General features: G+C 37.8%; 1 protein-coding gene across 1 annotated transcript in view; it reads left to right on the plus strand.

The window, feature by feature from the left end:
- The first annotated feature begins 616 nt into the window (after positions 1–616).
- Positions 617–13,095, plus strand: part of LOC119424489 (laminin subunit gamma-1-like) — a 72,118-nt gene continuing 59,639 nt past the window's right edge. The window contains exons 1-2 of the mRNA XM_037691974.1: positions 617–1,001; positions 12,185–12,489. Coding sequence (XP_037547902.1) covers positions 617–1,001; positions 12,185–12,489 — 690 coding nt within the window. The remainder of the gene's footprint in view (positions 1,002–12,184; positions 12,490–13,095) is intronic.

The following is a 13,095-nucleotide window of genomic DNA, read 5'->3' on the forward strand; positions in this document are numbered from 1 at the left end:
ATATATATATATATATATATAATATACACAAAAATAAACTACAACTTGTACTAATATCCCTACTTTATGATTTTTCACTTATGGTACGGATCCCCCATGATAAACGAGGGACTACTGTATTCCTATTTCATCATGATATACTGTAGTACAATTTAGCAGATTTTATTTTATTATCCACTTTTACTTGATCTTTATTTAATTTAATTCATTTACCAAACAAGCATTTTCTATTTCATTAAACAAGTTACAAGAAGACATTAAGGATCATGCATTTCTTGCACTATGTTACAATTTCTCTGGTACAGAAGGCAATAAACCTGAACAGAAACTAATGGTGGTGTAATGTTCATTTTGACCAGCAGGTGGAGAGGCATTAAGGGGCCCTCAATCATCTAGCCCCCACCCTGTTCCTCTTCTGTCTTGGGCTGCTCTTGGAGTGAGGGGTTCTTGCACAAACTTCATTCTACACCACAGAGGGAGAACACATGTTGAAGACCAGGCAGAGGCAGAGACTATGCTAAGAAGCCGTTGGACTGGGCTTATTTTCTGATGTAGGAATATCATCCATTAAGTCAGGACTTTTATGAATTTGTACGGAGTAAATGTATTTGTAGACATGGATACATCTGTTGCTGTAAGTTCTTCTCTCCTATCTATTTTCTTCTGTCTTCATTTGCATCTCCGCTGTCTTGTTTGGGCCGCAATGGACTCCTGCTATGAGGATGGAGTTCCCAGCCGTTGTATGCCCAAGTTTGAGAATATTGCCTTCAATCGCACAGTGGTGGTGTCAAATGAGTGTGGCTCTCCGGCTGAAGACTTCTGCATGCAGACTGGCTCAACACGATCGTGTCACTACTGTGATGCATCAGATCCAGAGCTCAGCCACAGCGCCAGCTTCCTGACTGACTTTCACAGAAATGATGAGCCCACGTGGTGGCAGAGTCAGTCCATGTACTATGGCATTCAGTACCCCAATTCTGTCAACCTCACCCTCCACCTTGGTAAGAGCAGCAGCACAATCTGTTTTCAGTTTGACACATGAATACTTAGATCGGACTTTCCTCAACTTTAGTGACTGCAAAAAGGCAGAGTATGACAAATCAGGCATAAAATGTACTGAAATTTATATATATATATATATATATATATATATATATATATATATATATATATATATATTTGCATTTCATTTGATGTGTGTCATACCTTCTTTTTGGTTCTTTGCATTAATTGTGTTCATTTAAAAGGAAATCTTGATATGGAATATTACATGTTAATATATCTCAAAGGCACTGGAAATGACATGTCATTAACTTTTCACTTTTCCTTTCTTTGTGTGAAGTATTTTGATGAATTATTTTGTGAGCTGCATTTTCACACGGGATGGAGGGAATTTTTAATTCAAAACAGATGTTCTGAACAACACATGATGTGCATTATTTAGTCTAGACTCGTTTTCATAAAAAAAAAACAACTTTGGCCTAGACATAACTAAGACTCAGAGAATTTGCCACAAAGGCATGTACTATACTTTTGTAGTTTTCAGAGTGGATGACAAAGACATGAAGTTGCATTTTAGACAAAGAAGCAGAAAATGATTTATGCCCTTTTCTTTCAGTCCAAATGTCCAGTTTTTACATAATAGGTGTAAATGAAAATGCTGATGTAAAACTCAAGAAGAGTACACAGTCTTAATTCAATTTAGTTCAGTTAATTTATATAGTGTCAAGTAACAACAGAGGTGTTCTCAGGACACTTAACAGAAAGATTCAAATATATATACCTGTATATATATATTTTTATTTTATTATTTTTTGAGAAGGGCCTGTATATTCAAATGACTTCAATATTAAAATAGCACAAACAGCAACAAACATAGTTCTATTTATTCATAAGCAAAGATGTTAAATTATTAATATGGTAAATTGTTTATTTATAATGTTACAGAATTTAAATAGCAGAGATAAGAAGCACAGCAATACAACAAAGAGCAGAAATGTACTTATTGATCAATTACACTAACAACTGAACATAAGTTCTAAAATAAAATGACTTTTATATTAAAAGTGAAAAATCTCTGGAAAAATCAGAAATTTGCAAAAAATCAATTCAAATAAATTAATTTTAAGTAAACAATCCTTGCAGCATGGATAGTTTATTTAAAATATTACAGTATTTAAGTTGTTTATTTACACAGAAAGAGGGAGGTGATGAGTGTGACTGCAGCAGAGAAGTGGGCGTGGCTGAGAGTGGCGGTCATGACACGCTGCAGGAGTGAGTTTCTCCCTGCACCTGTGGGCTGCACACAGGTGCAGCAAGTGCTAAGTCCATCCATCCATCCATCCATCCATCCATTATCATTATCTTCGTCCTTTTCGGGTCACGGGAGTCACTGGTGCCCATATCCTGCTATCACTGTGCGAGAGTCAGGGGACACCCTGGACAGATTGCAAGTCCATCACAGGGACACATAGAGACAAACAACCATTCTCTCTCTCACTCACACCTAGGGACAATTTAGAGTTATCAATCAGCCTAACATGCATGTTTTTGGTCTGTGGGAGGAAACCGGAGTACCAGGGGAAAACCAAAGCATGCACGGAGAGAACATGCAAACTCCACCCATAAAGGCCCCGAGTCGAGATTTGAACTGGCAACTTTCTTGCTGAAAGGCAGCTGGTCTACCAACTGGGTCACCATGTGCTAAATCAGTTTAAAAAATATTTTAAATAAACAATCCATGCCACTCATGTGGCTCATCCATCAATCAGCCAATTGTGTGTCATGTCCAATCTTACTTTGAAAAAAACGCAAAATGAACGAGTCCGCGAAAGTCAAAGTCTACTGTATCCACATATCCATGAAACACATGTGTTTACAAGCTAGCATTAACATCACAGCTAGCCATTTTGGGAAGTTGGATGGACTTGTTCCTTATGCTAACCATAGAAACAGAAAATAATTTAGGGGTGTGTACTTTAGCTTCAGTACTGGTGCTGCTGAGATCTCTATAAAAGTTAGTGTGGGTGAGATTCTTCCAGTCTTCGCCTGTAAAAAGTTTAATGTTGGCACATGAGCTAAATATGTATACATATGTATATACATGGTGTTTGCTGTGTGGAGAATTTGTGCTGAATTAGCTTCTGAAAAGTAAATTTGGGCAACATCTGCGACTGTGGTTTGGAAAGAAGAAAACGTGTTTTTGTTGAGATAAGAACAGTATTTGGCATTAAGATTTAGCAATTGTACAATAAAAACTATGTAATTAAACATATATTTATTCATCAGGAATATGTGTCCCTTACATATTTTTTTTTACTGCTGCAATATTTTTAAAACTATAAACTCCATTATTTTATGAACTTCTACCCTTTATAAAGATCCAGCTTATTTATGGACTTGTTCTTCTGATAAATTTGAACTTTAAGGTATTTCAAAATGTTTTGAGTGCACTTTAAGACATGAACATCATTATCCCATTACCATCCTTACATAAGAAGCAGCCCACAATATTTGTGCAATAACCTTTTCTTCTTCCATTTAAATGCGTAGCTGTATTTATGTCTGCAACAAAAGTATTTAATAACAAGAGCATGTGCAAAGGAAAAAGGGGCATCGATGAAAAAATTATTGTTCCCAGTTTACCTTTAAAACTTTAACTGACTACTTTTTCAGAAGCTTATTGTGTTTTACTGACTCTCCATTTTTATTACAATGGTAAATACAAAGAAACTGTTTAATTTGTCCTTCCTCCAGGTTTCTAAGGTTTTGGTTTTTGGAACTGAGCATATTCTTAGGAATACATTTTTCAGACTTCCACCCTCATATGTCATTAATCTGTCCTCCAGTTCTAATGTTAAAAATCTTGGTGTTATTTTTGATCAGGACATGTCTTTTATCCCCCACATTAAAAATGTTACTAAAACTGCCTTCTTCCACCTGCGTAATATCACTAAAATTAGAAACATCTTATCTAAAAATGATGCAGAAAAACTGATTCATACATTTGTCTTGTCTAGACTGGACTAATGCAATGGTTTATTATCTGGGTGTCCAAATACTTCTTTAAAACGTCTTCAGTTGATCCAAAATGCTGCTGCCAGAGTCTTAACTGGAGTTAGTAGGAGAGATCATTTCTCTCCTATTTTAGTTTCTCTACATTGGCTCCCTGTCAAATCCAGAATTGAATTCAAAATCTTACTTCTAACCTACAAAGCTCTCAACAACCTAGGTCCATTTTATATTCAAGATCTTATTGTTTCATATTTTCCCAACAGAGCACTTCGCTCTCAGACTGCAGGCTTACTCATGGTTCCAAGAGTTTCCAAAAGCAGAATGGGAAGAAGACCTTTCAGTTCTCAGGCTCTTCTCTTGTGGAACCAACTCCTAGTTTCTGTCCATGAGGCTGACACATTGTCCAGTTTTAAGACTGGGCTTAAAACTTTCCTTTTTGATAAATCCTATGATTAGGGTTGGCTTGTTATTCTGCCATAGGTTTAGACTACAGGAGGACAAATTTACCTCATTTCCTTAAATGATTTGTTAAAACTGAATAGTTTTCATTTGATACTATTTCTATTTTAACATGTGATTCTCTACCTGCCATTGTGTATCTGTTCCTCTCAAGCCCAGCCGGTCAAAGCAGACGGTCACTTGTCCTGAACCTGGTTCTGCTAAAGGTTTCTTCCTCATAAGGAAGTTTTTTCTTTCCGCTGTCGCCTTCATGCTTGCTCAAGATGAGCATTCTGCGATGGAGTTAAACTCAAAGCAGTCTGCTCCTCAGATAAATAATGTTAACTTATAATTTAAATACATATATTTGTTTCTGTTCAGTGCCCTGAGACGACTTCTGTTGTGACTTAGTGCTATATAAATAAACTGAATTGAATTGAAAATAGTCTTAATCAGGAATAACGCATAAGGATCACACACCAATACATGTATTGTAATCCTAAAGGCCTTTGTTCACATTTAAATGGATCCTTCTTTGAGAATGATCTATGGATCCTCCTCAGTTCATGAAGTTCAACTTGCCAGTATTTGCCTACCGGTAATCTCACTGACGGACAGTTAAACAAACAAGCAAACCCATAGACAAGCAAACACTGAAAACATCCTTCTACCTTGGCCTCTCCTTGGCTGAGGAGTCAATAAAAGTCAGCAGTGACATTTCTGTGATGACAGGTTGAACCAAAACAGCAGAGCCCCGTCAATTTATCCTGCACAGCAAATGGAGCTGAAAATGAAAATAGCCCTGAGTACTAACATGAGCTCAGTTTGCATTGAAATCTACCCACTATGAGAATCTCAGCTACAAGTCAACTTTGAGATAACTGGAAAAATAAAACTTGATGCATTGTGTGCAAAGCACAACAACAGCTTGTTCCTATTGAAAAACTGAGGAAATGGTTTGCGTGTTTCACAAGTTTTCTAAAATTTCTGATCAAGGTAAAAATTGGTCGAGTACAGAAGGTTTTATCTCGAGGCAAAATAAAGACCAGGTCAGATTCAGGTTGCACTCTGAGCTCACATTTCAAAGTATACCCTGAAGCAGGATATAATTCCTCTGGAGTACAATACATAGCAACATGTGGGCACTTGAAAAGTAAATGTGAAGTTATAAAATGAGATCATAACAAAATTGGAAACAGTTTTTTTTTTTTTTTTTTTACTTATGTGTATCTTCAAATATTATAGTAAGCAATAGCTTAAAACAACAAGATTAAATTGACATTACTTTAGCAAAATATCCCATGCACCACAGGACAGAGTTAAATACAACTTTCAAAAATAAATCAATAAATGGTTAAACATCTATGACCATTTAACTTTTGGTGTCAACCTGATTCAAGATGGCTGCTACAGCTAAATTGTATAAATGTAAAAATGCAAAAATGACTGCAATTCACTAAGCTAAAAAAGAAGTGAGGTAAAAATGTGGTGTGGTATTAGCTGAGTCTTCTCCAACACACACTGAGTGCTGACAGATTAGGCAAAATGTTGGGTACAGGTGTAGCGCTGGAGCTGCCATGAAATCCTTGCAATTGGGTTTGCTTTTAAAATGACACCAATCCCGTTAATCTGCTCATTTCTCCAAACAAAAGTTGTCCTAAACCTACCTATTACGGGAATGTTACTACTTTTTGTAATCTTTCCACAGAACCCCATTTTCAAAGATATGAACTATCCCTTTAGCAAAGATGGTCTGGAAAAAAATTTGAAAAATTAACAGGAAGCTAAGAAAAAACATATCTGAGGACCATTACCTTCTTCTGCAGTGCCTCGGTATAAAACGGCTGAATATGTCAAACATAAATAATAAACTTGACATTAAAGTTTGTTATAATGAGTTGGCTAATATGATCAATTTAAACTTTTGCTATTTTGAAAATATTGAACAATATTGAGCAAAAACCTTGAAATGTCCATAACTGTGTGTGTGTGTGTGTGAATTTTAGTAAAGCTAATGAGGAAGTGGAATGATTGTTACTGCCTGTCAAACAGCTGTGCTTCAAATCAACAAGACGCAACAACAAAATGATTACAGAAGTTGAAAATATTAAAGCTCTGACCATCGGTTGCATCACGTGGTCTCTGCGCAGGAAGTGCCGGCACCAAAAGAAGACTATTGATTTCTAATAGCAAGCGGATCTCTGGGTTTGTTGGGAGGCTTTGTTGTTTTTATTCTTCTACTAGATCGTATCCGAAAGAGAAAGCTACAATGAAACTGATGGAAAAATTTGTCTGGCGTTTTTTTTTTATGCTTCAAATAATCCAGACACTGATGCTGAAACACTGAATTAGCCTCAGCTCCTGCCAAACACATGTTTTCTATACTCCATGCTTCTGATGTCTGCGTCTGAACTCCGTATCCTTAAATAAATGGTAATCTCTTTTTCATAACCCTACATGTAACGTAACCGAGTATCCCTGAAGTCTTTATGTGTGCCACGGTTGTAGTGCATATGCAAGCTCTGTCGTCCATCTGGGCTGCTGGTGGGGGGGCGCCGTCGACATTACTGTTTTCTTTTGCCTCTCCAAACAAAACAAGCTCTCTGTGTGGGGAATGCAGGCAAATGCTGGTATGATAAACACAGCAGTAGGATGCAGGGACACATGTTGCGAAGGAGTCATTGTGGGTCTGCGGAAAGCTAGAGGAAAAAAGAGGGGCAAGTTGGGCTTCTTCAAGGGGCGTAAACAAAACATAATAAGGAAGAAGGGGTAGAGAAAATAGAAAGATAAGAAAAGAATATTCTGCTTTGCTTGGTAAGGAATTGGGGTCAGGTTTTTCCCAGAAAGACTTGGTGAGAAAGAAACACACATTCTATGAGCACACATCAATGCCTGCAGCTGGTTCTCATTCAGCGCTGTCAAAGGAAAGCAACATCCTGCCTCTGATGTAAAGTAACGATAAAAGTCTGCCACAGTTGGCAGGGCGCTTTCACAACCAGATTATTGCTCCAGACTCGAGACGTAATCCTCTGTAAGTGAGCAAGATTTGTTCTATTAAACTTTGAGATTTAGCACGATTGGATGATAAATCCACCACCCCATTGGTTTGGTAAACAGATTGTGAATTGTGTACAGTATTTGTGGGATGTTTAGTCTCCGTCTGGCTAGACGAGAGCAGCTGTGTTAGGATGACGCGAGTGACTCAGCGACTAATAGTGCCCATTCTTTCAATGTCAGAAATAGATTTTGATAGCATTGGTTCAAATGTTACAAACTTTTTCTGGGATGCCACAACATATCACCTGCACAGATTGAAATAACAGGTTGGTCTACTGCCGCTGCCGTGACAAGGGGTGTCCAATCTTGGTCCTCGAGGGACACTATCCTTCATGTTTTGGATTTTTCTCTGCTCCGACACATGATTTGAATCAATGGGTGATTAACAGGCCTCTGTAGAACATGAAAAGGTAATTTATTCATTGAATCATGTGTGTTGAAGCGAGAAAACAAGTAAAATATGCAGGATAGAGGTCCTAGAGGACCAGGATTTGACACCCCTGGACTGCATTACATATGCATACTTATATTACATATAAGTTCTTTAATTTTTACTACTCAGAAACCTGTCTGGTACACAAAACTGATATTTACCTATATGTAAACCAGTGGGATACAAAGTTTTCCAGATTTCTCAGCATTCACGTAGTTTTGTTGTTTTACAAACTGATTTTTAATGGTTTTTTTTAACAATTTGCATTTTTTTTATTAAAATATATACCTACTACATTGAGAAGGCAATTTTGAGTGCGCGCATGTGTGTGTGTGTGTGTAAAATTAAAAAAAGTAATAATAAAATACCAAAAAAGAATCTACACATTTTTTTAAAGAATCTTGGACCATCTATAGTCACAGTGATTGTGAAGCCAATACTTATGCACACACTGCTTGTCAGATGTATATGTTTAAGACATTTTTTTCCCCATTTAATTTTAATGTATGGTAATTTCAAATATTTATTGGGCAACAAAACAGCAAGAATGTTGGAGGGAGTGAATACTTTTGTAACACGCTGTATACCTGGTAATTTTAGAAATTTTATGTAATTGGGTTTACTTTGACTAAAACCTTTTTACTGTGCAATCATTGACTAATGACTTCATTAAAAATGATAGATTATGAACAAAAATCCAGATTAAATAAACACTGATCGTAGAAACACATATATTTTGCAATTAGTCTGTGTGTCATCACAGAAGATGTCCAGGATGTATTTTATCTTCTGCTCCTTTCATGTTTTTTGCCTCAGCAGGGCTGAGCTCACCTCATGCAGGGAGTAAATGAAAGCTAAATGATCTGAGGGCGCCTAGACCAAAGATACCATTAAAGATTTCTGGAGAGACAAGTCTCAAGGATGCCAAGTTCTGACTTGGCAGACTGAAGCAGCAGATGCCATTATGGCTGTACCAGTGGATGGCAGCACTCTATGAATGTTTAAAGCAGTTGAGCCTCAGGATGTAATGATGGAGATTAAACCCCCCTGGAGTTCACCAATCAAGTCTGGTAGAAGATTTTCACCATTTGACCCATCTTCCTGGTTTTGCTATGACTTTAGTCTGTGTCTGACCAGTTTATTCTTTCTTATTATTTAACAGCACTTGGCAACTTTTTAAGTGAGTTCATATTCAAGGTGTAATGTTCTTACATAGTGGCATGATGGCACAGTGGTTGAAAGAAGGTGCAGGTTCATCTTCTAGGCTGTTTTTTTTTTAGTGGAGTTTACATGTTGTATCTGTGCACACATTTTTTTTTCTCCAGTCTTTCTGGTTTCCTCCTACAGACAAAAAAAATATGTGGCAAGATTTTGTCTGCTTTCTGGCTTTTTCTGATTAGGATGACGGCCAGTCAGTGTTCAACACACTTACCTAAGGCCAATGAGTACTAGTGTTACTACAATGCCCTAATGCAGGGTATACAGCCCTTTTTCGTCCCCTGTCACAGAGCAAAAAGGGGGAATTGGAAATACCCTCCGTCTATCTGTCTAGCTAACCGTCTGTCTGTTCATGAATGTTGGGAGTGTGATAAATGGAAAAACAAGTGAGATGCCGACTCATCTTGGGGTTTGGCTACATCTAGACGTAAGAATGGTTCTAATTGAAAATTGGGTTGCCATAAATTGCACCACAACTGTCCATCCATGTTGTGAGCATGATGATGCACCTATTGCACCAAGTGGTGGATAAAATTTCTCCCTCCACTCACCAGGATCCATCACTCTGCGCCACCTCGGGCAAGAAAACAAAAAACTTCCTCTGTTCTTCTAAACAGTTTAATGCCCAACCACTTGTATATCTTGCACCAAATGTATTGTTTTACATGTAATCCCTGTTCAATTCCAGTTCAGTAAAGCACTCATCTTGACAACTAAAACATTCAATATTCAAAAGCTCCAGCAAGGGGGACTATGGTTTACCGCTTGTTTATTGACTGAAGTTAATGGGTTCTCTTGGTTTGTTTCTGCTGCTTCTCCTGCAGGTCATTCTGTTAGGGTCTCCTTTTGTTAAACTCTGCTTAGATCACCATTATGTGGATACTTCCTTAATTACGGACATGCTGTATGGTGTACTCAATGAGTGTTGCTGGAGGTACACATGGTTAGCCTAATGCTTAATAAGCTTAAGCTTAATGCTACCGCTTGTACCAAGATATGCCACCTGTTGGTATATATTGTCTGCTAAATGCAATGCTTTAATTTAATTAACAAGCTCCATTTTAACATGCTGTTTAATGTCATAGGAGCCATTCCCCTGGTCTGCTGTTAATTGGTTGCACCAATGGAAGATGTTGCTAATTACTTCACCAACACTGACTACAGGAATGCTCCTGCTTTGCCTTCAGAAAAACAATGGAGTGACACTGACCTTTAGAATAACCTTAAGATAACCTTGCTTCACCTTGTTCATTGTAACCAAACATGATTGGCGTCTCTTAATCAAATGTCCAGTGAGCCCATCGGCCAGGTCTTTTGTCATTGACCTGGTCTGATTTGAACTTGGTAGTGGTATGTGGTTTACAATAACCTTGTCACACAGAACTGTTGATGAGGATGTGCAAAGATAGGTGATAGAACACATTTGGTGATTTATAAAAAAAAAATGTTAATATCACTTATGTATCTGTCTTTTCAGCCAGTGGGTGTGGTGGTTGGTGTGTCAGTGATTGCATCTCCATCTTGTGTGCTGTGATTGCTGTGTCTCGTTTTGGTGCAAGTTCATCATTGTGTATTAGATGGTTGTTTTTGGTGTTACTGAGAAATCCATTTGTTTGTTTAATTACCTCACCTATGGTAAGCCTCATCTTGGAGCTCCTTATTAACTGGCAATAAACGGTTAATTAAAATAATCTCTAGCCTGTTCGACATCTCCTTGCCTAGTTGCATCTGACTTGGACTTTCTTTTTCACACCTGGTTTTGTTCAGTTAGACCCTTTCATTATGTGTTTGCACACCTCCAAAACATAAAAAAAAAACCTGTTCCAAATCGGCCATTCTTTATTTCAAAAGTGTACTCCCACTGATAAAACCAGACAAAGAAATGAGAGAGCAGCTACAAAATAAACTGAGATGGATACACTGTGGGCAAAGGTAATCCATGAAATAAGGTGCATGGACAAGATTGTAGATTTGCAAGCCATACACATGAAAAAGGCTACGATTGAGCTTGTTGTTCAAAACACATTTTCATGGCACTCTGGCTGTTTAGTTGCAAACACAAAGTTTAGTGATTTTAGGTCACCAACTAGTCAGAAACAGTGAAAACACAATGCGATGCAAACTTTATAGAGATTCCCAGTTAGAAACGTATTTTTCATGTTAGCAATAAACATATTTACAGTTGTTGCAAAACTTGAAACAGATGTATCTGCTTTAGACACACATTTCCTCATAATGTACTTTATTTGCCCTTTCAAAGCACCGGTACTGACTTTTCAACTGACTACACCTACGAACCAAAGGGTCAGACACATCTACCAGGTGTGCAAGCAATATGTGTCATTATTTTTGCAAGTCAGCACCAATGTTCTTGAGTAGTGATGATGGGTAAATTCATTTTGGTCCTTTTTCTGTTTACTTCATTTACAAGAGCCACTAGGATGTGTATGCAGGTTGTATAATGCCCATGTGTGGGCCAGTCATTACATCTTTGACTATTGCTTCAGAGGTGTTCCTCAATCGACTCTGCGTTGAAATCTATGAGATGACACTTAATGACATGTTTTGTTTGATCAGTCCATGTTACGTTGACTAAGCTGACTACTTTTCTGTCACATTTTCAATGATGCATTAGCCAGTATTGCTGATTCAGTATTAGTCTGGATCTTTTCTTCTTGGGATTTTTGCAACCTTTTGCCTCTTTCTGTGTTATTCTTTATTTCCTTCTGACCAGTTGTACGCCACCCATGGTGTTGAAATTAAGACAGTACCCCCAGTTATTTCTTTATCCCTGCTGAAATGACATCCATTTATCCTGCCTACATGGCAGAGGCACAGGAAATTAAGTCCATTAACCATCCCTTTAATGAAGTTATATCAGTTTTGTGTTTGCTCCTGGGCTTTAAACTAGCCCTTCACAATGTGCTACATAAGAGAATGAACTATATAAGAACAATAACTCTGCAGACTAAGCAAGACTGTAATTATTTTAATAATTCTAATCAAAGCATTTTTTTTTCATAGGAAAAGCCTTTGAGATAACCTACATTCGTCTGAAGTTTTACACCAGTCGGCCGGAGAGCTTTGCCATTTATAGACGTACGGCAGAGGATGAGCCTTGGTTACCATACCAATACTACAGCGGCTCTTGTAAGAGGACTTATGAAAAGGATCCTAGAGGCTATATCCGCCCAGGAGATAATGAAAGGACCGCCCTGTGTACAGACGAGTTCAGTGATATCTCACCCCTTACTGGAGGAAATGTGGCTTTCTCCACCCTGGAAGGTCGGCCCAGTGCGTACAACTTCGACCAAAGTCTGGCACTGCAGGTAAACATGCTTTTTTGTGTATTATACTCTGAAAGATCTTTGTGTCCACCCCCTCACATATTTTTATTTGTGATATTTTTCTGAGTCCACCTGTAACAAGAGAGGAAGTCCTCTCATTCCGTATTGACTTATACACAAATGTCTTGCTGAAAAGATCGTGCCCTTCATTCCTTGACTTTGTCATTAGAACACTTTCACACAAACAAACATATTTTAGCCGTGCATGCATATACATTCTATGACCCTGTTTCAGAGCAGATGAATGAAATTTAATGAAATGTTTAGCTCTGATAAACATTGATGAAGACTTGAGAGAGCGGTGCTGAATTAATGGGCGCCACTTGAGGGTGAGTCAGAGAGGGGTGGGCACAGTAAAACGTGGCTAAAACTAAATTAAGCATTTAATGCAGCCACTCCTTTTCCTTGACATGACTGTAAGTATGCATGCATTAAAGCACATCTGTATTTTGATAGCAAACCTCTAAGAAGCTCTTTCATGATAGTTTACTTAATCTTTCTGATATGCGAAAATAGGTTTTCCTCGGTTTGCTGGGAAGCAAAATTATTGCATAAAACACTACCAAAAGGTCCTAGATTTACTTTAGA

Source organism: Nematolebias whitei, chromosome 18 (genome assembly GCF_014905685.2).
Source record: "Nematolebias whitei isolate Nwh7 chromosome 18, NemWhi1, whole genome shotgun sequence".
NCBI lineage: Eukaryota > Metazoa > Chordata > Actinopteri > Cyprinodontiformes > Rivulidae > Nematolebias > Nematolebias whitei.